Consider the following 27,564-nt stretch of genomic DNA (forward strand, 5'->3'; position numbering starts at 1 on the left):
TGTTTTCACAGCTGTTAAATCTCTCATCACATTGAAAGGCCTTTACTTTCACTATTAAACATACACTATATGGACAAAAGTATTTGGCCAAACCTACAATGTATCCAAATACATATACATCAATATGAAGTTGGTTCCCTATTACCGCAATAACAGCTTCCACTTTTCTTGAAAGGCTGTTTACAAGATTTTGGAGTGTTTTCGTGAAAATTCGTCTTTATTAATTTTGTATTTATGAGGTCAGGCACTGATGTTGGAAGAGAAGGCCTGGCTCGCATTCTCTGTTCCAGTTCAAGGTCAGGGTTCTGTGAGGGCCAGTCAAGTTTATCTGCACCAGGCTCATCAAACCATGTCTTTGTGCACTGAGGCACACTCATGTTGGAATAGAAAAGTGCCTTCCTGAAACCTTCCAATCATAGTTTTGTCCAAGATTGTCAATCTTTTGTCTTGATATGCTAAAGATTAAAAATTAATAATAAAAAGAATCAATAATTAGAACTTTATTAATCCCAGAGGGAAATTGCTCAATTTTCGCATATCCCGATTAGGAAACTGGGGTCAGAGCGCAGGGTCAGCCAGCTTACAGTGCCCCTGAAGCAGATAGGGTTAAGGTCCTTGCTCAAGGGCTCAACAGTGGCAACTTGGCGATGCTGGGGTTTGAACCCCCGACCTTCCGATCAGTAACCCAGTAACCCACAGCCTTAACCGACTGAGCCACCACTGCCCCTAAGGTTAAGCGCTTTAATAATAAACGGGTTTGGTCAAATACTTTTGTCCATGTAGTGCAGCTCTGGTTTGGGCTAAATGCTCTACTGTACTTCCCAGTCCCATCCTTTGGTTTCCTAGGAACTGACTAGGCTTAAAATGTTCGTGAATGTAATTTAATAACAAGCATATGCTTATTATCTTCTTTTGACAAGGTTTCTAGGTCAGCACCTTGTGTTTGCACCATCAGTCCTTGACCATCATTTCAGCCAAGAGGTCTCGTGTTCTGTCCTCACATATTATTAGAGCCTGTCTTCACCTTCTGTCGACATGATTAACCAGAAGGTGACTTTTACTTACAGCAGGAGGCTTTTAAGTTGGCTTTTTATTTGGTTTCAGCAGCGTTTCCACGTACATGCATGTTCCTGATTCGGAAAAGACCATCTGTCACCCGAGCATGCTAATTGGTCCCTATGAAAAGCGTTCCACTGTCAGATTTAATTGCACATCGGCACCGATGTGTGTAGTGCAGCAAGGGGTGGGAATCAGAGTGAAGTCAATAAGAATTAAATATTTACATTTTAAATAATAATTATAATAAGAAGAAGAAGAAGAAGGAGAAGGAGAAAAAACAATCGCCAAGATACATGTTCTTGTCTCAGGAGCTATGGCTGCTATTTCGTCTACTTGTTTAATGGGTTTATTGGACTTGTTTGAATTATTAAAGTCAAAACGATCAACTGAATCATCACAGGCCAGTGAGCATCTTGTTTGTTAAAATATGAATACAGTCATTGTTCATCACCTCTGACCTTGAGAGAGTCAAGCAGCAGCTGATAATAAACCTTTTTACTGTGCCATGGAAGCTATGTCTGGTGATAACCTTGCACAGTGCTTATCATGTTACAAAAGTGGAAAGTATGTAGTCAGACTGATACAGTAGCTTTAGCTGTGGTGCAAAGGAACAGGACCTTTAACTCACGTTTGTTGGATTTCCAGTCGGCTATTCGTGATAGTAGGTTTCGGCATTTTCAGGCTGTTTTATCATAATTGTAAAATTTTCTTTGTGTGTTTGCTATCACAGAACGATGGCAGGCTTGTGAAAGCTCCTTTTGTATGTGTGTCTCTAGTCTCTTACAAGCTGAATCTGAAATGACTTCACACAAGCAGGAAAGGGAGCATAAGCTATCTGGCAGACTGTGACCTAATTTTCTTCCCTATGTAAAATCAGAACTTCTCAGTCCTAGTTGTTCCTCGGTCTAGGTTTTCTTCTTGGGTTGTGTGTGTGTGTTTGAGATGTCGGTCATGTCGAAAGCACCAATCAGTTTGGATAATGAACATCTGCAGAGATCCTGATCCACGGAGGCTCATCTAATTCACAGCAATATCGCAGGTCGACCTCCTCGCGCTGCTCTCGCCGCTCTTAATTATCAGGGAAAAAGCTTTTTCTGTCAGTCGCCTGATAAAACTGAATGCGCCATGCTATGCCGAAGTGCAGTAGTTTAGCTCGTCATCATTTAAACTTCAGGTAAAAATATATTTATAGAAATTCTTTACTCATTCCACATCCAGGTCGCAGAATTATTCAATATAATTCATCTGTAGTAGTGATATTCAATAGTGATCTATGACAATAAGCTACTCCTGTGTAAGCGCACTGTTTTTTTTAGTATGGGTTTTCAGAATTTAATTACATAATGACTGATGCTGATACTGGATTAGTATCTGATAGAGCTCCACAGTTCACCATGATTGGTCAGGAATCATTGATTTTTGGCTTCCTCAATTAATTAGACATAACCCATTATATTGCTTATCTAAACTTAGCTAATGAGTGTATGCTAGAAATTTTTCTAGCATGCTTTTCTATTTCTATTTAGCGATTAAATTGCTAGTTTGTAGACTGGCCCGTTTTAAAAGACAGTATTTTCAGTTACCTTTTATGACATTGTGTACTTTCTTACCCTTTTTACTGAAATGAACACGTCCATTCTTATAAATGCTAATTGTGTTTAGCGCACCAGACAGGTGTGTGCTCTGAATTGGTCACAATCTTTTAATGGTGCAGCATAGTTTTCTAGTTGCCTTAATGTTTAAATTGAGAAAACATATAAACAGCTTACAGTTTGGATGATTTTGAGAAAGTGTACAAATAAATAGAAGAAGAAATAAATAAATAAGTTCTTTGATATAGCCTTTTTTTTTTTTTTTTGCTTATTATGAATGATAACTGAACAGAGCTGGCAGGGGCATGTGTTATTGACAGAGCTGCACATCAGTGACGCGTCTCCTTAATGAACGGCGGTCTAATTACAACTGGAATTCTTTGGCTTCCTTCCTTTTGTTGTCTCCCAGCCTCCAGTCAAGCAGGCAGTTGATTCTGTTTCATTTAAAAATTAGGTACTAAGCTGAATTATCTCCCTGCTTGTGTGTCCTGGTGATAATCACTAAATCATGCCTCAGGGCATTTGCTGGGTTAATGGGAAAGCTTGGCCGGAAGACCAGATAAACAGCCACTGCCTGCTTTTTTATAAATGTCATCTGTCATCTGCACAGTGACACTTTGCACTTATGTCTTCCAAAAGGGTAAAGTCGCTACTGCTGCAAAGGATTATTGTTAGCCCATGTTCCGTCCTCTTTATGCTTGATGAGCGTAAATTGACAGTCAGCTAACCTTTTGCTAATCCAATTCACCCAAGGTATGTTCCAAGGTCACAAGTTTATTCAATATAAAAAGGTGAAACAAAAAGGAAATATTCAATCGCTTATTATTATCCATGTCGCGTGGGACCTGGAGGCTATTCCGGGAAGCTCAAGGGAGGGACAAGGCAGTGGAACACCTTGCGTGGAGTTCCAACCCATAGCCGTGCCCGGACACACCAGGACAATTTGGAAATCCCAATCAGCCTACACTGCATGTCTTCTGACTGATCGCAGGGAACTGGAGTAAACCCACAAAGCATGGGGAGAGCATGCAGACTCTACACACACACAGACCAGAGGCAAAATTTGGACCCCCAACCTTGTAGGTGCGGAGTGATGGTGCCAACAGCTAAGGATGGTGCCCCCCACTAATGGTCTCCCCACAGCTTGATGGCTGCCTTGCATATCCTACATTGGATTTGTGCGTAGCTTGTGTACATCTTCAGAAATTAATGTGCACTTCAAAAATGGCAGAAGGTTTTAAAGAAAATTCCCCACAGCTGTATGGTCTATCCTTCCTGCTAGACAATGATGAATATGCATGTCTAACCAGTTGACAGGAAATAAGAACTGCTGTCTTAACTGTCAATGTGAAAACTAAACTCCATGTTTAGTTATTTCATGCAAAACTGTCTGATTGAATTCTCCAGTGTGCCCCCTACTGGAATCCTCCAGTACCATGCGTAGTATATAGGCAAGTATGTGAAAAAATATGTTGTAATGTTGCTGGTTGACTACACGAATTCATGGTTTAACCTCAAGCACATTTTGGCCCTAATAAAAGCTGTTGATTATGTTACTCTTATGAAGCAAGGGATGAGACAGAATGTGATAAAATCAGGGTCAATGTGTGATGTTTGGGCCAATGTCTCTAATCACCTTGAAGACTATTTTCCAATAACAGCGTGTCCCAGAGGGCTCTGTTCTCTGTCCTCTTTTCCCACAGCAACGTCTCATTATGAAGTGAAAGTGGTCTTTTAAGAAAAAGGAATAAAGAAATACAACCTACTATTTTTAAATATCTGAATAAAAGGTGACAATAATACAGTGTTGTGAAAATAAGTATAATATAATAATGAATTTGTTCTTGTTTAATTTGTTGCCTCGTTTTTTTTATATGTTTGTTGCCTCATTTAAAAATGTTTTGCATTTACTTTTATACCAAAGTCATATTTGGAAGGCATTGGTGGTACACTGGTAGGTTTCTCACCTGCCATGCTGAAGGCCTGGTTTCGATTCCTAATTAATGCCCAAACCTCAGCCATTGGATGCAGTGGTGGTCAGGAAGGGTGTCCGGCGTGAAACCTGTGCCAAGTTGTTGGGCTGATCGTATGGTCCATTGTGACGACTCCTTCACGGAGTCAAGTTAATAAAATCGGAGGGAAAGTCTGCTGTTGTTAGAATGAAAAGAGAGCATAGGGGTCCTAAGGGGTCATGAAAACAGTTATCATTGTTAGAGATAAAAATGATAAAACAGCAAATGAAATGGAATAACATATCATATCATGGTACTTTAAGACATTATCTAATGTACACCTTTTTCCTTTCAGTGTCTGCAGAAGACAAGTCAGATAACGGTGAGCTCGACCTGGAAGGCATCGACGAGAATGAGATCGAAAAGGTTTGTGCCTTATAAACATAATAAAGACAAAAGAGAAGCATGAAACATCCCCTGTGCCTCCCCCGTCTCTAAGCTCTTACAGCCTGTTAGGTGGTGATGCTGTAATTTATGTTCACCAACCCGCTTGCCTGAACGCACTGCGGGTTAATCAGCTCATTAGAGAACGATTTGAGATCTTGCAGTCTTGCTGTGTAGCATTACCCCTTATCAATTCTGCTCTCCTGTGTGCAGTACATTCTCAATGAGAAGGAGGTGCAGGCTAAGACAGAGCTGTGGATGAAGCAAAATGAGGAGTATCTAAGGGAGCAGAAAGGTAAGAGAACAGAGAGATGAGCTTAGCACACTCATTAACACACACTTGGTTCTCGCGGTACAGATGGCTATCAGCCCAGCAGGTGTGAAGCCCAGAGAATGTCTGGGATAAAAATAGAGCTTAATGAAATGAAAAGATTTGTTGCCTTAAAAACCCATTTGATAAAGTGAGCTAGTACAGTACCTGTGAGCGCATTTCAAATTAAATTTTAGGATATTTCCCTTCCTCCAGCATTCGGATATGAATAAGTCTGAGATGAAGCATAATTCATTATTCGTAAGTTTAATTTGTTACATCATTGTAGGTCTAGCAGAAAGCCTTTTTAATTCTGATATAGACTGTAACCTGCTGTCAAACCAAGTGCAATCCGGTCCAGAATTATTGGCACCACTGATAAAAATTGTCATCATATTTAATTGAAGTAACCTTATTCCAGGACAAAACAATGCACTGAAATGTACTTTCTAACAATAATTATATGTGTCGCAAATTTTGTCACTCCTATAAATTAATATTAACATAGCAACAGCATGTTTGCTATGTTTAACAACTCTTAAGTAATCATCCATGATGTCCTCTCTCACCAACATATAAGTATGAAGTGACGCAGAGGCCAAGTTCGCTTGGTCATTCATCAGCATGCGGATGATTAAAGAATACACAAATGAAATGAGCTGCAAGTGTGGCGACCTGCATACATAATTTAGTGGCTATAAAAATGTCTATGTTCTTGATTAATTATGAAGTTAAAAAAACTTCTGCCTATAGATCAGACCTGGAGTTTGCACGCTACTGGACCTTTCATTCAAATGAGAGTTTATGTTCAGGAAAGCCTTTTTTTGCACCACACACTCAGGGTATAAAAAAGATAATTATACAGAAAATACAACCAAGCTTTTGACATGACATGACTAAAAACATGTCTAGTGGGATAGACCTAGGACCGCGGAGAATCTGGAGAGATTGATTGGTATATGATTGTAGGGTTTGTAGTCACTGATTTCATCAAGCGTTATGATGCAGTTTTTAAATTTGTGCGCATAATAAAAGTTACATTTCTCTAATACACTATTATTTCTCTATACACAGTATAAGGTACACTGTGCACTACTCATGATGTCAGATCAGCATCTTGATGTGGCACACCTGTGAGGTGGGATGGATTATCTCAGCAAAGCAGAAGTGCTCACTATCACACATTTAGACTGATTTGTGAACAATGTTTGAGAGAAATGGTGATATTGTGTATCTGGAATTAATTTTAGATCTTTACCATTCAAGCATCTTTGCTGCTTCACCATTTAAATTAATGCACCAAAAATAACGGTTATTTAACACACAATATATACAGTACTATACATCGTGTAATACAGTATATTACTGTATATATTGTGTATTAAATATACACAATATATACAGTACAGTAAGTGCTATAACACTGCAAAAACATCAACTTTACTAAAGTAACTTTACCTAATAATAAACAGTTTAAACAGAAAAAAAAGTTGAACTTGAACATTTCAGTCAAAATATATTTTAATGTTTAATCAGTTGTTTTGTTTGTAACTTTGACTTTTGTTGGTTAGTGTTCTCCAAAGCATATTGTCATCATCATAAGACATAATTTATTACAGTATGTTAAAATATTACATCACTGTTTAACACTGTTTATATTTTTTTCGTTCTTTAATTATCTAGTCTTTGCTGCAAAACCCCCAACATCTGCATCCAACAAATCCTCTGTATGATATTTCTTCTACTTTTTTGTGTTTTTTTTTTTAGAAAAGGAAGAAAGGATAGCTAAAGAGAAAGAACAAGGAATCTATAAGGAGAAGGTGAGTGTATCAGGTTTCTGACAACCCTACGCCACGGTCCTGGCTCCTGCCCTGCTATCATGCTAGACTTCTTAAACACATTTTTTTGTCCCTGGGATCCACACCCTTTTCATGTGAACCCGACTACACCTTTGGATTAGCCCAAACTCCCTGTTCTGTGCGCACTTAACCTTTTTGTTAAAGGTCTTATCTTCACCGCCGGACCTGTAATAAGATGCTGAGGACATGGTCCACATAGCATGTACAGAAGTCAGAGCTGGCATGCTGGGATTTGATCTGCTCTGAAACATAAACACTGCTTTTGGAGTGCACACGTGATCATATGAGCTGAATCATTTTCACAGGCTGCCTGTTAATATTGGTGGGGTTTCCATCATCCGCTGTGCAGTAGGTTTCTGTGACTAAGTATCCGTTTTAGCCTTAGGACCTAATCTAGGCTCTGCAATCGAGTGATCTATATCTGTTCCTGTTTAGAATAAGTTGGAGGATCGTCCTCAGTGCAGAGCATTTAATCAGTACTGAGTCTTTGTGCATTTTTCCAGTTCAGAACTTTGTCCCTCCAGCTTGTTTAATTTGCTCTCTTTTGTGACTATGTAGCCCAAAAAAACATCCAAAAGACGAGAGCCCATTCGGGCCAGCACTGCAGGAGAGGCGATAGAGAAGATGCTGGAACAGAAGAAGATTTCAAGCAAAATCAATTACGACGTATTGCGAGACCTGAACAGCAAAGGCAGCAGCAGCCCTACACATACGTCAGAGGAAGCGTCCGATGTTGTCCCCGGACGTAAGAAGCTCACCCGCCGCAAGAAGCAGCCTAACAAGAGCAACTTGGGTCTGGCCAAGCCTGCAAGCCTCATGGGGAAAAGGTGAGAATTAAGACCGAGAATTTGCCTTCAGCAGAGCAAGGTGTTTTATGATTCAGGAATAATGGGTTCATTTGCACTGAAGGAACTTCCCTTCATTGTCTTCACCTGCCTTCCTATAATAGTGCAGCTTTTATTGTGAGTGGTGAAATACTTACTTTCTTTGCACCTCTGCCAAAAGACAAAATCGAAAGGTTCTCACCGTCCTTGACAGAGTACTTTTTCCTTGTCCGTCTATATAATTTTGTCTCGCTTTGGCTGACCTTCAGAGTCGTTTCCACCAAGAGAGACCCCGTCATCAATTATGTGCCAGTCTTTTCTGTTTGCTGTCATCTGGCACCCTGCGGTGCTTTCTCTGAGCTTTCACCTTCCAATTAATAGTCCTCTAGGACTCCAAATGTCTCTGTAAGAAAAGTAATAAATCTGTGCCAGACAGAGTTTCAGTGAGGGGTCTCATTCTGTGAATTCTCCTCGTAGGGTTTTTTTTTTTTTTTTTTTTTAAACTAATTTCATTTTTGTCAAGATGAATCAGAAATATGAACATCAGTAGAGGTCTTGTGTTCCAGATTTAGCAAAAGCAATTAGATGATCATTTATCTCTACAGACGTTTATGCTCACATAAAATAAACAATATGTAGAAAAAGCCTGTAGACTACTTTATGCACTTTTTAAAAATATTCTTGAGAAGTAAATTGCACTTTTTTTCTTAGGCGTTTAAGCAGCGAAATAATAGTTTTTAACTGCTAAAATTAGTTTTAAGGTTTTAATAATTGTTTTTGTCCAAAACAAAAAGCTTGCTTTTAAAAACAGATGTAACTTGTGATGCGTAATTACTTTAGCCACTGGCTGGCTAAGGCTTATTAAAAGGTATTAAATTATGTCACGGATGTTACGTGGAACAAATTTGACAATAAACTCTAATTTAGTTACAGCTTTGGTTGAGAGAAAACATTTCGTTTGCCTCCTGCTGGAGCATGGGAAAACATTTAATGAGCTGTCGTGGGAAGACAATTTGGCCTTAGTGCCTTAATTTCTTATACCAAACAAACACGGGCATGGTTTATCGACAAAACACATACATATTTTCTTTACTTTGCCTGTGCAAGAATTAAGTGCTGAAAGAGCTCAAAACTCTTGCTTGATATCTGCCACTCACTTTCACCGAAGCATCTTATTTGCATCAACTTTGTGCTAATGCATTCAGTTTCTTAACCTCTGCATATTTATTTTGCATATTTACTCGGCAGACTAAGAGCAGAAAGACAAAATCTGTTTTTGTATATACAAGCCTATCCGTACACGGTTGCTTAAACTGAATGACCCCACACCTCCTGGTTACTTACCCAAGAAAGCAGACACACTGTTTCAACGCCACCATCCATCACCCACACACACACACACACACACACACACACACGTACACATACTGTGCCAGCCTCCTACAGAGGCTACAAAACCTCCGAACTAACAGAGATAGAAAAGCATTTCTCATGGAAAAGTACAGCATAAAGTACAGCATAAATGCCATGCAGTACCTTTCTTCTGCTCTCTTTTTTTTGCTTCCATTCCTCTCTATATGCACTCCTGCATGTTGTTTAAGGTTATAAGTGTTTAGTTTTCATAGAATTCAGCTTTTGAAGTGCAAATTTTAACTTCTCGAGGCAGAAGGACCTGCTTATGGATCGTCTATGCAGAGTGTGACAAGGCATCCAGACGTGTCTCCTCCCAGAGTGCTATGTGATGCTTGTCTGATCTTCATGTTACAGTACCTTCTCCTGCTTTGAATTCATAGCCAGAATTTTTTCATGTAACACAGCTGAGAATTAGGACCCCACTCTGTCTGTGCAGCTTTTTTTGCCTAATGATAACATAGCAGGAGATTTGGATTTCTCAGCCTTATTTTCCGACTGAAAATAAAGGTAAGAGTTGAAGTATAGTACTGTCAAAAAAGGCTCCTAATTTCTTCAAATTAAATTTAGTTGAATAATATGTTTACTGTGACAGGCTACAAAATGCCTAACAATACAATATAAAAACTGGTCGTTTATGTAACAACCGCAGCAGCAAACTTATTTTCCAGGGTACACCCTGGACAGCATACCAATTCATTGCAGGGCATACACACACACACCCTCACTTATCTGCAAGCTGCATGTCTTTGGACTGTCGGAATTAACTGGAATACTGGAATATCCCAGAGCAAACCCACTAAGGTCAGGGAGACCATCCAACCTCCATGCACACAGACCTGAGACGGAACCCTAACCCTGGAGGTGCGTTGCAACAGTGCTAAGCATTATGCCACATGCCGCCACAAACATATATAAAAAAAAAAATAAAATAATTGAAAATATTTATTTTGGAGTCAGTGTGGCGATACACAAATTTCCACACAAAAGAATCACTGCATTGATTTTTTTTTTTACCCTATGCCTTACTGTAGATGTTTTCTATAGTATTCTCAATTTTTGTTTTTTAAACCACAATCCGTGTGGCTTAACAAACAACAAAATTCCTCTGAAACTGGTCAGGTACAGGGACTGGACTGAAAAAAAGAAGCAAAAATAAGGGGCCAAAAAATTCCTTCAAGGAGCCTGGAGATCTTTTCCCAATAACTACATAAAGAAATAACAAATCTAGCAAAATATAAAGAAATGAGGTGCGGCTTTAGACTTTTCGCAGTACTGAATATGTGTTTGTTGGCTTTTTGACAGGGGTATTAATTAAGCTTTGCATCATGTTCACATCATATTGATGTTCCAAACATAGCTCGAAATGACCTAAAAACAGAGTTACTCAATGCATTTCACAGATTATTTCCGGAGCCGGCTTTTCTCAGTGGAAATGCAGTGTTTACCACAACTGTCATTGTTTCCAGTCAACTCTAACTTTTTATCAAATATCACTCATCCTGCATTATGGGTTTGGCCACTTGTCCTAACCAAACAGCTGATTCAGCACAGAGCTTTCAGACATCATTTCCAATCAACCAATAGTGGTCCATGCCACATGGTTTATAATGAAAGAGCTCCATATTACTAAATCCCAAAAGTAACTACCCTAGTAACCAGAACAGAAAGGATGCTGGGTTTTCTTAAAGTCTGGTCATATTAAGCTTATACAGCAAGGCCTCTACAGACACATTGAGACTGTGACCGATTACGTCTCGGAAGACTTTGCCCTCCCCTCGCCAGTGCCTCCGTAACCATACTTGCCACCATAAAAGGGATGATACACAAGAAGATTCCTAATTCAAGGGGCAGAGAGAAGGCAAGGTTAGCATGTATCATAAGGGAGAAAAGGCACAAATATGGCATAAAGGGAAGCTTGGAATTTTATCCAAAGTTAAATTAGCTAAACTTCATTTCGTGGTCACGGCCTTGATCGCTGGGGCTATTTTACGCCTCACCTCTGACCTAAAAGGCTTTAGATCGGATTTCACAACATGAAGTCTTCTATTGTTTCGGGATGTGATTTATCAGTGGGCTGTGGTCTGGTAGTCTCAAGGATGCATGGTTGTAGGAGTCAGGGAGCCACTTCCTGCTGATGGGAACAACATCCTTTATAACAGCTGGACGTTGCAGTGTTTGTGAGCGTTTTTCTCAGGGAAACCTAAACATTTTAGATTGCAAAATTGCATTGGTGAATGATGACCCTGCTGGCAACACACTTATCAAGTAACAAAAGCAACCAATAAGCAACTTCAAAAGTCCCTGAATGATTTAGCAGTGAGTAAATGAATTGCATTGAAACAATAAATTCTACCTAATGTGCAGAAAGATTTATTTCAGTAATGCTAACTGGGCTCCCCGAAGCTTCCATTTATAATCGTTATTTTGATTTCACTTATGCAATTCTATTTAAAGTACACATTGCTTTTTCCGCTCAGTAGAGATCAAGTGGGTGGGTTCAGCAGCAGGTTAGGCGCATGGTGAACAGTTAGCACTGTAGCACCGAATGGCCATCTTGTAAACCCTTTGAGCTTTCTCGCCTCGCCTTTCCATCTGCTCTTTAGGTGCTGAGGGAGGTTGAGTCAGTCACATTTCACATTGCTCAAGCTGTCTCAGCAGGAGCCCGTTCCCACTCTCTATCCCTCTAAGCCAGACTAGACCTCGTCTGTTAATGGAGGCCTATGTCTCCTGGTGGCATCAAGAATGTGTACACTTACTGACATGAGCGGAGGTGGCAAGAAAGATCCTCTCTACTCTCCTGCTCTTTGGGTTTCACTGTCTTTCTGACCAGCTGCAACAAAGGGCATCATGATGACAGCAAGAGCTGTTACCAAGCTGCACAGCCCCACACGAAGAGAAAATTGGTACTTCCTTTACAGCCACCCTGCACCATGTCAGATTCTTTGTGTGATCAGTTTAGGGCATATTTTACTCCCCCACACTGTTTTGTTCACTAGAAGACAGGCTGGATTTAACAGCTTCCACGGTACTTGCTTGTAAATGTGTGCGTGTCAGCGAGAGATTGAGCTGCAGCAGTTCCTTTGCATTTTTTTGGCAGGTGATGCCACTTTCAGCGTTCCAGTTTTTCACTATCCAGGATTTGTACAGCTGTTCTAAACATATTCTGGAACATCCAGAGTAACACATTAATTCTCAAACTGGGAAAGATATCTTGTGAGTTATTTATTTTACTCATTTATCAGTGTTGCTATGAATCATTCATTATGTGTAAGATTAGGCACGCTTTTGGTTCGTGTAACACTGCAGCATATTGAAGTCCAAGTAATGTAATTAAAAGAGTGCATCTTTAGAGTTATATACAACAAAGATCTGTACTTGAATTTGAATCAGGGGAAAAAACGTACCAACAGTTAATTTTGTCTGTTTTGTCAAGTGTAAAGCACAACACCAGGTGCTTTTTGATGTTGTACATTCATTCCTTTCACCCCAATGAAGCAGGCACAAAAGGAACTCGAGCAAAAACAATATGCATGAAATATACATGTAAAATAATCACTTTGATTAATCTGGGAGCTTCTCGGATACTGTGCCAACAGAGAATTGCACTAAATTGAATAAATAGCTTGGGTTAATGAAATGTGCCCTGCTGGGTCTGTGGTGCCAGGGTTTATCTCCGCCCTATGTACACTGTTCTCAGGGTTGGCTTCGGATAAAACCCTGACCATCACCAGGATGTAGAAGTTATAAAAGATGAATAAAATAATGAAATGTTGGTAAACAGTTAGGATTCATATATATAAATATTACATGAATATACACATACTACTCACTTTCAATTCAATTTTATTTGTATATAGAGCTTTTAACAATTGTCATTGTTTACACGATCAAAAGAATTATGGAAGTTTGTATGAAATGTGTATGAATCAAAATGATAAAATTGTCCCTGATGAACAAGCACTTCATTAGACAACACTATTATCTAATCAGCCAGTCACATGGCAGCAACGCAGTACATTCAGGCATGTAGACATGGTCAAGATGATCTGCGAAAGTTCAAACCGAGCTTCAGAATGGGTAAAAAGGTGATTTAAGTGACTTTGAACATGGTTTGTTCAACATGGGACGGGCTGGTCTAAGTATTTCTAAAACTGCTGATCTACTGGGACTTTCACTCACAACTATCAATAAGATTTACAGAGAATGGTCTGAAAATATAAAATATTCAGTGAGCTGTGGTTAAGTAAAAATGCCTTGCCAGAAGTTTGAGGAGAATGTCCTGACTGGTTTGAGCTAATAGCACGGCAACAGTAATTCCTTGGTATAACTGATGTATGCCGAAGTGCTATCATGGCCCCAAAGACCAAATTATTAAGGGAGTTCTGAAGGCAGAGCAGGCTCCAAACCTTTACTAGCAAGGGGTACCTAATAAAGTGGCCAGTAAGTGTAGATTTTGCTCTAAGCCATGTCTTATTTCATTATATCCATGCCAGTGTAGTAAAGTTAGCATTATAGTGTCACAGTCTGTTTATTTCACACAGAAGACATCCTTTGAGAAAATTGAGTTTGCAAAGGTATGGGCCAAGCACAGTCATAACAGTGCAGGACAACCCCTTGTACTTCCTTCCTGCTGAACTACTGGAGAGGAAGATAGCAGGAGGATAATCACTTCTTCCTTCTCTCCCTTGGATCCCTCCTGCCAAGCTCCCTCACTCAGCTTCCAGACCCTGGGGTGGGGGAGCAGTCTGCAGGACGTGTGATAAGCTGTCTTAACACCAGAAGGTGTGGAGCTCACCAAACTCTTAATGTATGCATCCTTCCAGTATCTTCTTCATCGCACTGGAACTGAGGGCGCGTGCTGAATGTTTAATGACTTCATGCTTTGTAAGCGAGCTTTCTTTGGTGCTTTAACTTCTCACCCCCTTCTCTGTGTGTGTGTGTGTGTGTGTGTGTGTGTGTGTGTGTGTGCGTGTGTTTGTGTGTGTGTGTGTGTGTGTGTGGTCCGAGTGTGATCAGTGATCTATGTCTGAAGACTGTCTCAGCTAGTCCTACTACTTCTGCAGTGCAACGAACAGTACCTTTGACTTGCTCACAATTGACCTTTATTATGTTTTAGTGGAGCCAGACGTCTCTTGTTGTGGGAAAGATATGATGGTTGCGCTCACTTGCTGTATCTCATATATTACATTGGCGTGTCCTGAGCACAGGCTCATGGGAATTCCATTATATTCTCCTCTGCTTATCTAAAAGATCCTTCCTGCAGAATGCAAAACATACTGTAGTGCTGGTAGTTTTGAAATTCTCAGTCTGATATGTTACATTATTATTATTACTCTGCATTTACTTGTTATGGGACATTTGAATTATTGTAGTGACTCGGTTCTTTGAATCTCGTTCATCAAAATGAATGCATCTTTTTTTGAATCATTAAGTTCATTTCATTCTTTTGATTAGAAATGAAATAAAATGTTACATTTTCAGTAGACAGACTCAAAATATGTCTACGTACACAAATTTTGGCTAAAGTTCCAGTAATGAAAATATTACAAGGTAGCTAAGGACATATTATCATAAGCAAAATGAGTCACTCACCATCATATCTTCTAGTCTGAGTCGTTCGTTCTTTTGAATCTATTGCACTGCATAGCGTGTATGGGAGTCACGTGACAAAAGATTTTACTTAACAGGCTTGAAGGACTCAGGATTAAAGACTCATTGAAAAGAACTGTTCAGTTCTGTTCCCTGTGTGCTGCACTTCACAGCATCTATGGGAGTCACGTCACAAAAGAACGAACGATTCGGACCAGAGTCGTTTGGACTCATTTCTGTTTCCTCTACGTAGAGGTTTTGCGATGCTTTGCGCATGTGCACTCAGTAGAAAATGAACAAATCACTCTCCCAGACTACTTGTTTTTCTGAGTCATGCTAAAGATTCGTTCAAAAAGAACGAATCGTTTATGAATGACCCATCACTAGCTTTTACACCAAAAGTGATGTGGCAATGTAGACAGAAAGCATTTTCTAGTAAGATTTGGGGAGCTACAGCCATGGGAGGACAGGCATTTCTCACAGTGTGAAGGTTAAAAGGTCACAATGTGAATAGATTTCACACCACCTTTAAACCTGTGAACCCTATGTATTTTAGTTTCGTATATTCATTTCTACTTGCAGCTGGTGAGATACTCGATGCTGCTAGGAGGTTTAAAGTGTTAGATAGACTGTTGATATTCAGTGTTGTCGTTTGGTACATGGAACACTTCAAGCCTGTTAAGTAAATGGCAGAAATTGTTAAGAGCCTTGTCTACAACAGTGTGTGTATATATATATATATATATATATATATATATATATATATATATATACACATATATATACACACACACTGTTGTAGACATATATATATATATATATATATATATATATATATATATATATATATACAGTAGCTAGTTGCCAAAAGGGAAGCCATAGCATCCAGGAGTAAATTCCAATCAGGCTAGAGTGATATTATGAATTTGGAATTCCAGCTTAGTCATTCGTTTAATTTAAGCGATTGAAGCTATGCATTTCAAAAACTTACACACGGTCCTGTTTAATGAATTATGATCTGCTATTTATGGTCTCCTTCGGTCTGCATTTAGCCCCCATTCTATATTCATTCGGTCTCAACTGACATGCAATATTGAATCAACAGAATTATAACTTCCCCAGTCAGATTTCATTGAAATGCCTTATTGACTCACAGGCAAAATGGGCCCCGCAGGGTTAGAGAGATCATCCACAGAAAAAAAAAATGTTACAGCTGTGCCGAGCTTTATGAGCTCACAGTGAGAACCACTTAAAAGTGTTTGTCTACCTGCGAGCCGTCAACTTAGAAAGAGTTTGATCTTGAATCTTCTACAGTGACCTTAATCTCTTCGTTTACTACAAGGTGACTGAAATATTGTGGTTAATGTGACACATGTGACATTGTAATTTAATTTACAGTTCAACATTGTTTTGCTAAATATTGAACTTCTTAAAAACAGTGTACTCATGTAGGAGCCCACTCATTTGCAGGTATGTATTCAGTAAAATTGGTGTACACAAAACTCCTAAATAAGTCCTTCTTTCCGCTGTGTCTCTTCGTATCTGGAAAATTATCGATGATATGGCAACATAGGATTGATTGTTAAGTGGGTAAATTTATCTTGCCTGAATTCACCCCATTAGCCAGCTCATTTGCCATCTGTCTTAGGGTGGGAGCAGACAGGCAACCTGGCATCAGGATGGCGCCCCTCCCTCATCAGGGCGGTCCAGCAAGCAAGCATTCTGTACTTTCTGGGGCTGTTCCAATACCACACAGACTATGTCATAGACCAGGCACACATATGACCTATTCCATTGCTCTCAGTATGGTCACTGCAATTTGCTACCAGTTAAGATTTAAAAAAGAAACTTACTTTTTTTTCTTCAAATTTTGGTTTACTGTTTATTTATGGTTTGAATCAAAGGATAACAACAATTACCAGATGCTGCTTGATGCTTTCAGTGTGGGGCTTTCCTGGCATTACGTGGGATAACATGGAGTGTTTCGCTGATCCATGTGGAATTCTCTCGGACTTTGTTGCGCAAAGATAATCCATTAGATCTTTCAGAGCTTTTATGTGAAAAAATTGATTTAACCCTCTCCCTTTTGTAGAGACTGTCTTTGAACTGAAATCAATGCTGACCTGCTAATTATCTAATGAAAACCATGCTACTGTGCAAGACTTTGTGTTCATTGTTCTGACTTCAACAAGGTTTTCCTTTATCCTGACCTTTCACGAGAACATTCTGACAAACTCCGTTTCTCCAAGGTGTCCTTCACACCTAGCTCAAATGTTGTTAATGCATCCACACTGGCAAAAAAGAACCTACATAGCAGACCGCCACATGGGAGCTGGCAAAGAATGGTGTATGGGATGTCACTCCCGGTTGGCTCTGTTTTTGTGTGATTTGCCAGCCCACAGGGATTGTGGGAGCTCTCGTGCGGATGTGCTCAGCCCCGGCCAAACCCTGTCAGCGCAAGCAAATAAAAACCACAACAATAGAAAGCATGTACGGTGAAGGGTCAGAGTTCAGGAATCACATTTAAAGCCTCACTCCAAGACGCCTTCTAAACACATCTCACTCTTCTTTTATGTCTTAAGAATTACCATGGCTTTATGCTACCAGAACAAACATCTTCTGTGCCCTTGCTTCATTAAACACATAAAAGAACATTTACTAGATTCTGGATCTTTTTTTTTCTCCTGAGTTGCCCAACCATGACTATTCTTTAGTGTAGATCTAAAAGTAATTCTGGCGCTCTAATGTGTTTCAGCATTACCTGTGCTCAAAGAGGTCTGACCTTTTTCCACAATATGTTGTTATAGTCTCCACAATACAAGTAGCAGCAGGTTGATCTAAATACCACATCAATTGGCAAAGGAGTACAAAGAAGGAACTAGTGCCAGTGCACTAGAGGAAGTCAATTCCAGAGGAACTGAGGTACAAAATTAAACCATAAGGACCTTTATTTTATCTTTTAAAATGATAAAAACCAGTTTTCCTTGTTTGTACTTCGGGAATCAAATACGTATTTCTCTAGTAACTTTTTTTTGGAAAGTGATTTCCAGTTTATGGTAGAAAAAAAGAGTAGCGAACGACATAGATGTCTTTGTATATAAAGTTATTGTAGGTAGCCACAGATGTATTTAGAGAACTGAATTTGAAAATAATATAAATTACGGCAATCCGAGTTTGATTGCAATGGCAGATGCTCCCAGTGAATTTCAGGCTTTTTCAGATCCCATTATGATTTTGTGTTCTCAGTCAGATTGTTATCGATTCTTCCTCCACTGCCTTACTCTATGGAATGGAAGGTCACTAGAAAAATAATTGAAAGCAATTGCTTAGCTTTTCCACTCCCTTGTAATGCACAGTGCGTTTGGGTGCTACTTCCATTTACTTCTTCATGGGCTATCTCACAAGCCCAGTGCTCAGAGATCGTATATATTTCTGAGTCTCTTTCAGCAGAACCAGTCAATAGATATTCTCCACATTCTGCCCAGAGGCCAACTGCCTGCTGTCGTTCGCTCATGCTGGTAATTGTGTTAGTCGCAGCCCACTAGACGATCCAGGCCTCAGTTTGAGAGTTTTGCAGAATTGTATTGGGTTACCCTAAAACCACAGTTACATTGCCAGAAATCCATACACCAGTCGCATTTTATATAGTTGATTGGGCAAAAGCAGGCCAGACTTAGCTTGCCTTGGATCTGGCAGATGGCTTGTGCTAGCTGCTAAACTTAATGAATCACAAAGAAATGGTAGCCTCTCTGTTCAGCAGGCAGCAAGACCTCAGTCTGCATCTCGTCATCCTCCTCCTCTCCTTAAGCTGATTAATTACTGGCACTTTTGTTTATCAGCCAGGAAAGCACTCTCACTGGTCCTCTGGGAGAACTCAGCAGGGAGGCCCCGTTGCCGCCCAGGCTTACACTGTTGTTAGGATGTGAGTAAATGAAGAGAGATGGATATGGCATGTGGCCATTTTGTATTTTCACACTCTAAATCATGAATATTTTTGGTATGCCCTTAATGTTCTAACATTATGGCTTTGCATTATCCACTTACATGACAAATCCTACAAAAATGTTTTGTGCGCAGGTGATTGGCTCATAAACTGCATTGTGTACTGTGCTGTTCATGTTCTCTATGTTTTCTGGTTGTCTGAATTGGAATAGGTATAAATGGTTAAATGTTGGCGTATAAGTAATTATTGTAATTATTTATATTGTTGTTAATCGATTAAAAAATGTATCTATTTGATCACAGTCATAGTCTGTGATTAATCACGATTAATCACAATTGCAAAATACTCAGATTTACCTGTATTATAAATGTGCAATGTTGAAATAAGGAAATTCATGACAAACTGGTTAGAGGAAACAGATTTATAATATTTCAAACATTTACATTTACCAAATGTTTATATGTTAATTTTTAAGATAGGTGGACTGGCACCTCATGCAGTGGCTGTGTAGTATGGGGTGTGGCAACCCATCAACTAGACATCAACAACCTAGAGCCTTAGCCACCTGAACCACCAATCCAACATCTTATATTTAATGTATTCTTGTAACAATAATTCCCCTTTAAAGTAGCTGAAGCACACAACTTTTTGGCTCAAAAACAGTTTTTTTTTTGTTTTTAACCTTCCACCTAGTAGCTTTTTATAATGAAACATGTCCATTCAGTACACCTCGTGTTGTTTCTTCAGTCATATAATTATCTATATAAACATGCCCTTATCAAACACAGCCAGGTAAGCATGCTGCGATTATGGGAAACTATTAGAGTCAGACTTGATCATATGATTAGTCGACAGCCCTAAAATATCAAAATTCAAACGTTTGGACACAAGTTTGAATTTATTTTCTACATTTCTGAACTCCACATGATTTTTTTCAAAACTATAAAATAACACATATGGCATTAGGTAATTAAGTAACAACAAAAACAGTCAGTTGTTATTTAAAGATATGAAGGTCAGCTGTTTTGAAATAGTTCTTGCAAGAGCATTTAGAGTTACCAGGTTCAAAAATCATTAATTAACCGTACTTATCAAGATCATATAAAGCCATTGCAGAGCATAAGTAGATGAATCATCTCAAAAGCAACTGCTCAAAAGAGATTATTGCATATTTTGGATGCCTTCATGCTAATGTTTTATCAAGCTAATGTTTTACTTCAGCCATATTCGGGCATTGGTGGCTCAGTGGTAGGTGTTTCGCCTGCTATGTGAAAGGCGGAGTTCGATTCCCAGCCAGTGCCCAAACCGCAGCCACTGGATACAGTGCCGGTCCCGAGCCCGGATAAAATGGGAGGAAGGGGCGCCAGGAAGGGCATCCGACGTAAAACCTATGCCAAGCTTCTATGTGCAGAACGGATAGCGGCCCCTTGCTGGGAGCAGCCGAAAGACCAACAATAGCATGTTAAAACTAGTAGGTATAACTAGTAACCAACTAGTGCCTGTATCATAATATCTCAGGAACACTTACTTTCATTCACATTTAACTCCTTCTCACTAAATGGAGGTGGAGGTGGAGTTGATGGTGGTGTATATTTCCTAATCTAATCATGTATAACATGTGAGCATATATTAAATTGATCCAGGTGCACTCTAAATTAGGGTTTGATTTAAGTTCACAGTGATTTTTTTCCCTCATTGCTGCTTTAAATGAGTTTTTCACAGAATCGCACAACTGACTACAACTACTTTTATTCCACAATTGACTTTTTTTTAGGCTTTGTGTATGTAGACTGTTCTAAATGAGACATAAACTGTATGTTCTCTTTCAAGCCTTTCAAGATCTCTCTGCTCTGCACATGCACACACACAGGAGCAGCACAGGCACACATCAAGGTCATTTTCTCCAGATCGTACCTTCATTTCCTGCTTCCCCTCTCCCTCAAGACTAATTAACTTTTCATAACAGTCTCTTTAATATTAGCCTTAAATAGAGCAGGATGTTTGATGTTGAAATCCGATTCCTGGCAGATGTAAGCTAAGTATTTCATCAGTGCCAGGGGGTGTCTTTTCACCCAGTGGTGCAGCTCTTGGGCTTAACAAAGTGCTAGGCTTGAATAATCTGCAGTGCAGGAGGAGGCGAAGGCATGAGACAGAATGCTTAACTTAGTTTTGAAGAGGAGTGCACATCTGGTGATGAGAAAACTCAATCCACTACTGCTTTGGATATTTCATGCATTCAATCTGAAGTGGTACAGAATCTCGGGGTTTCTGCTGGGGTTATCTGTTTCCATGGGATGCCACCAAATTCCAGTGTTAAAATGATCTCTTTGCAAAATGTGTTCGGAGCTGCAAGTTACAGTATGTGAATGAAATATGTATTATGTACTTTTATCCTGTGGTGTAAATTAACACAGAATCTAAATGAAATATGTAGATGCACATTTAACTCTATAAGTATGTTATTTATGAATTTTCTCTTTGTACTTTTTTCAGGCTCCGCCCCCTTATATCATCAAATCCCAAGAAGAAAAGAGCAGCTACACAGGTGAGGACGTGAGGTTTAATTAGCAATAAATGGTTCACTATATCCAAACAAACAAATACTTTTCATATGTTTTAGTGGCAAATCAGTGAATTAAAATGATAGCCAACACCTACAGTCCCATGTGAATCCCATGCTACGTCTCTCTCCGTGATCAAGTAGTACTTCATGTGAAATATAAATTCAGAATCTATTGTCATGATTTGATTGTTGTTTGATTGCTTTGCTGTTTTGCTCGGTGACTTTTAGTGCATCCGGGGACACATGGATTAGAATCTACTTAACCTGTATTTAAGTCTGATGCTGTGTTGTGTGTGTGTGTGTGTGTGAGAGAGAGAGAGAGAGAGAAAAAACAAGAGGGAGAAAAGGGGAAGAGGAGTGTGCAGGCATAGAGAAAGAAAGAGCACACACACTCAGAGAATGCTGGCAGGGGTCAACTGGGCTGTCGCTAGGCAACCTCCTGGTCCTGTCCTGGTTGCTGTGGAGTGGCTTCTCTGATTGGCGGAAGAGAGACAGCAAAATGAATTGGTGTTACATAACTGCATGTGTCCCTGCTCGGGAATCGGAAAAGAGTCACCATCAACAAACAATCAGGAGCATTTATCTGACTGCTCTTTCTAACCTAAGAAAAGGTCCGAGTGAAAAACATAGAGGCGTTGTGAATTACTAGGAGAAGCTCTCAAATATATTTATTACAATGTTTCTTAAAGTTGTCATGTCAGCTCTGCACCACTGATATGTCTATACACTGTGGGAGAATATGTCATGCTTCAAGGGCCAACATAAAAGACAAACAGGGGCCTTCTATGTGGGAAATCAAATAGTGCAAAGTTTAAAGTTTCACATTTGTTTTTTTGCTCTAAATGTTCCGCTTACATTATTTGCCATCCACATTCCTTTATGTTAGGTTGAATAACGCCCAGAGATTCTAGAGCCACCCAGCTTCCTAGTTTGATCGATTCAGGTAATCATTAACTTAGTTAGAATGTGACCCATAGCAGAATGTCAGACTCTTTTTGAGACCAGCAGAGGGGACACTTCTGAAGCTGTGCACTTTTTCACACCAACTATCAGCCGAACACTGCTGTTGCTATCAGTCCTGCTGAGAGACTGCCTCGAGAGGATCCTCATGCCATATATGCCAGCTATAATTAGCTCATACTTCCATGCTCATCTTTACTTTTCTACAACATGATAATTAATTAGGCCTCTTGCATCCCTGGGCGGTGATTCCTCTCTCACAAAATCCTGTTTTTTTCCTTTTCTGTAACTTTCTCTGTTTTTCCTCCCATTCTGTCTTTGTATTTTTTTCCTACTGTTCCTTACAGACATTAAAGTAGTCAATACTAAATGCATATTTACTTCATAACTGGCAGAGATCCAGTTTTCCCATTTGTTTATATTATACACTTTATTGCTACCTTGCTCCCCGTCATTGATTTTAGTGGATGTTTTCACAGACGCTGAATAGAATCTGCCTCAGCCTATCATTGATTAATGCAAGGTTTGTTCAAGGTCAATACAAGCATGTCAAAAAACATCAGCATAAGCTTTTCTCTCTCTTGTAATTTTTAGATTGTGCCCAGTGCTGTGATGCTGCCTCCAGTGATCCCAGTGACTCCCCCAGCCCCAACTCCTCCTCCTGTCGTAGAATGTGGCCCTGTGACTTATGAGGAGCCCGCTGAGGAAGAGGAGGATGAAGAGGCAGAAGAGCCCTGTGTCAGTGCTATGAAGCTTATAGGAGGAAACGGTCAGTATGGAAAACAAACAGGTTCAGCATTTTGGCTGATAAAATTAAAGTTAGTGATAAAAATGGCTCTCGGTTTAGATTTTCCAGATACAGTGAAATATATCAGCGTGTTTATGTTTTAGCTAGTTACATTTTACGGATTCATCCATCCATTCATCTTCTGTACCGCTTATCCTGTGTAGGGCTGTTTGAGTCCTGGAGTCTCGGGACTTAGGGCACAAGCTGGGATATACCCTGGATGGGGTGCCAACCAATCGCAGGGCACAGCCACACACACACAGACACACACACAGCCATGCACTATGGCCAATTTGGAGACACCAGTCAACCTACAATGCATGTTTTTGGACTTTGGGAGGAAACCATATTACCCAGAGGAAACCTGCAAAGTATGGGAAGAACATGCTTCACACACACAGAGCCACCAATCAGCCAATTAAATACACTAGTATAATAAATACACTAGAGGCTTATTGTCCCTGCAGCTCTGTCCGCATGCAGATCCTGACACCTGTGTAAGTATGGCATGAAAGTTGATGCTACTTTTGTTGAGGAACTCCTATGACACATCTATGATGAAACTACCTGTGCTACCACGCAAATATGGGCGCAAATATTTAAAATATATTTAAAACAAACAAGTGACATAGTGTTGCACTGTGGCTTCGCACCTCCAGTGTCGAGGGGTTCTTCCTGGGCTTGGTGGGTTCCCTCCAGGTACTCCGGTTTCTTTTCAGAGTCCAAAGACATGCAGTTTACGTTAATTGGCATTTAAAAACTGCCCGTATGGTGTGTGTGTGTGTGTGTGTGTGTGTGTGTGTGTGCGTTGCGATGGATTGGCACCCTGTCCAGGGTGTACCCCTCCTCGTTCCCTCAGTCCTCCGGGATAGTCTCCAGGCCCTGTACACAACGGTATTAAAAATATAAATAAATAAATTGTAAACAAACAGCTGACATTATGTATATTCAGTGGGTTATTAAATTGCTCATGATCATTTACGGTAGTAGGCGTTTTTTTTTTTTTTTGCAACTAGTATGACATCCACACATCCACACGATTTATACAAAACAGTAATGTCAGTACTGCAAAGTAAAAATGTTTTTTTTTTTTTTAAATCCAGTATCTTAAATTCCATTTATGAACTTTTGCTCTCTTCCCAGAATATGGCTGTGAAGTTGAAGAGGAGGAAGTTTTTTAGTGCGCAGCATTTGTCTTCCCATCAGAAAGCTATGATTTCTTCACCCTCAAAAGCTGTATCTTCCCACGTAGGAAAGAGAAAGAGAGGATAAAAACAAGGCTTGGGCATGTGTGCTATTGTCATTAACATGAAGGAACATTCATGCATCATGTTTAACTCCTGCAGCATCTGGGACAGTAAAGAGAGATCTGAGTGTCTGTGTGTCTGCGTATGCGTGTGTGAGCCATGTGGTAAACACATGACTGAACTGAAGACTTTGTACACTTGGTTTATTGGACACATGCTAATACAGCAGATGTGTATTAGTGTAATTACTCATAGAGGAAACTGCTCAACATTCCATTCACATGCTAAGAGGAAACCCAGTAAGTGATGCAGCTTTAGAATCAGCTGATGTAGCATTCGCCTAGGAGTTAACACAATTAGGCGATGTTTGTTTACAGTATATGATATAATATTAGTGATGGTTCAAGGATAACAGGAATTGTTTAATGTCCACAGGTGCTTTAGTGATGTCCCATATTTTAAGGAGAAAATGTTAAATAACAGATTTTGTTTTACCTCTGTATGAACTAAAAGTGTATAAATGTACAGTACGGTGTGTCTTGAAATAATGTCACTTAATTCTTTCAGTAAAAGGCGTCCATTTTATTACATTCAGGGATATATTTTTTTGCTACTGTAGCTTCGTTGAAACCCTTTCGATCGCTATTAAGTTTCATAAGAGAAAGCTCACTGGGCTCAGAGATAAACAGGTGGTAGCCTGAGCACATTCCTAGGTGTAATTAAATTCAAAACTTCCAAGTGTAAAAAAACAAAAAAAAACAAAAAAAGACTGTGTATTCACCCATTTGTCAAGAGTTTATTGTGTGTGTCGAATAAGAAAAGGAAAACTACAATGGAGTATGTTTTACACTACCATGTGTTCATTTCTTCTTATGCCTTTTAATGCTGGTCTCCCATTTCTTACTTCTTCATCTAGAAGAGAAGAAACTACTGAGAAATCTGACAGTGTGTAACATGAGATCACTCACAAACCCCCAGGTGTGCACGTGCATGCGTGCGTGCGTGTGTGTGTGAGGGCAGCAGATGGCGAGCACTCTGCTCTCCTTGTGATATTGCCGTCAGCTCGCATCACCGCATTGCTTCATGAGTCACATACACAGTCCCGTAGACTTCCATACATCATTGTGATTTCATTATCAGGGAGTACACCTGAGGCCGATAAAACTGAGAGGTTATCCTGTGAAAATACAACGGGAACATTTAGCAAAACATACCTTACTTTATATAGTTTTCACATTTTATTAAAAGATACTGAGATTCACATTTGCACCTTGATATGGTGAAAGTATTTTTAGGTTGAATGTACATGCAATAAAAAAATAGTTTGGATTTAAATACAAATACTTTGATTGCATAATTAATGCAGTGATTAATTCTTTAACCCTAACTGATGCAGCGAGCAGCTTCCCATTTTTTAAACAGACATTTCAGAATACATATCCCATGGACATGGAAAAGAAGTTACTGTGTCTCATAAGGGTCAAATTACTGGCCTGCTAGAACTGTCCAATTGTTTTTGCATTGTGACAATTTAGAAGGATTATGCTGAGGCATTTAGGAAATACAAGAAGGTCATGTGGTCTAATGACTCCAGACTAACTGTTTCAGAGCAATGGCATTAGGCTAAGAAGGGGAGAGCATGTATGGATGTACCATCATACATGGTGGCCACTGTACAAGCCTCTGAAAGCATTTGCTTCTAAACTTAGCAACATTATGTGGCAATAAAATAAAGTCAACTGATGATCTGTATGTGCTTAATGACCAGGATGAATAAAATTTTGCACAGGTGTATTCCAGTAATTCAGTTTTATATATATATATATATATACACACACTCACCTAAAGGATTATTAGGAACACCACACTAATACGGTGTTTGCCCCCCTTTCGCCTTCAGAACTGCCTTGATTCTACGTGGCATTGTTTCAACAAGGTGCTGAAAGCATTCTTTAGAAATGTTGGTCCATATTGATAGAATAGCATCTTGCAGTTGATGGAGATTTGTGGGATGCACATCCAGGGCACGAAGCTCCCGTTCCACCACATCCCAAAGATGCTCTATTGAGTTGAGATCTGGTGACTGTGGGGGCCATTTTAGTACAGTGAACTCATCGTCATGTTCAAGAAACCAATTTGAAATGATTCGAGCTTTGTGACATGGTGCATTATCCTGCTGGAAGTAGCCATCAGAGGATGGGTACATGGTGGCCATAAAGGGATCAGGCCCGTAGCCAGCCTAGTGCAAGGGGGGGGGGGGTTCTGCTGGTATCATAATGTGCATGCTTTTGAAAAATATTACCAATAATTATCTCATAATAATAATATACAAATATTACGGGGAAAAGACGATCAGTTAATGTACTTACAAGACTGTGGGATGGATAAAAATTATTTTTTTGTGGGCTTATTTTATTTTATGCTCTATTTAACAATTATTCATGATAAACCTTATTCGAATGCTGTCTACACCGCGTATAGACACCAGACAGCATCGCCTATGGTTAATAGAATAATTTAATAAATTTACTAATTTAATATAATAATGTATTAATTCAAAATAAAATGTTAATAAATCCTAATACTATGCATGGTCAAGCAGGTTTGTTTACACATTGAACTTGTCGTTCTTTCTTTTCTTTTTCGATGGATTAACATTTTTAACATAATAAATTCACAGATCCATCAGATAGGCTACTGTCTGTTAATGTTTATTTAAGATGTTTCAGACTTGTCATAGCCATTTAGACTGCTCAAGAAAAGGCACAAGAGAACTATTCTGTGTGTGATGTGGGGTTGACGATTAGCTACCACTTAACTAGCGTTAGCAATTTGATCTTGAGGTAGTAACAGACTTACTCTGTTTGGCAGTCTTTTTGAACATATTATGGCACCATCATGCTTTGCGGGAGGGGTTGTTATGTGTTCACCCTGTTGGGGATAGGTGTTTGGGTTAGGTCTTGTAGATTGTTGGCTTAAAAAAAAAAAAAAATGTGCTGTTTATGTACCCAGCTGAATAAAA

At 39.5% G+C, this 27,564-nt stretch overlaps 1 protein-coding gene across 4 annotated transcripts in view; it reads left to right on the forward strand.

Moving 5' to 3' along the window:
• The window catches only part of brf1b (BRF1 RNA polymerase III transcription initiation factor subunit b), a 67,615-nt gene extending 41,279 nt beyond the window's left edge, over positions 1-26,336 (forward strand). For all 4 annotated transcript variants that reach the window (XM_053489061.1, XM_053489058.1, XM_053489059.1 and 1 more), the window contains exons 13-19: positions 4,959-5,029; positions 5,261-5,342; positions 7,125-7,177; positions 7,775-8,043; positions 21,479-21,530; positions 23,103-23,277; positions 24,439-26,336. In XM_053489061.1, coding sequence (XP_053345036.1) covers positions 4,959-5,029; positions 5,261-5,342; positions 7,125-7,177; positions 7,775-8,043; positions 21,479-21,530; positions 23,103-23,277; positions 24,439-24,476 — 740 coding nt within the window. In that variant the 3' untranslated portion in view covers positions 24,477-26,336. The remainder of the gene's footprint in view (positions 1-4,958; positions 5,030-5,260; positions 5,343-7,124; positions 7,178-7,774; positions 8,044-21,478; positions 21,531-23,102; positions 23,278-24,438) is intronic.
• The last annotated feature ends 1,228 nt before the right edge of the window (positions 26,337-27,564 follow it).

The sequence above is a fragment of the Clarias gariepinus genome, chromosome 27 (assembly GCF_024256425.1).
Source record: "Clarias gariepinus isolate MV-2021 ecotype Netherlands chromosome 27, CGAR_prim_01v2, whole genome shotgun sequence".
NCBI classification, from domain to species: Eukaryota; Metazoa; Chordata; class Actinopteri; order Siluriformes; family Clariidae; genus Clarias; species Clarias gariepinus.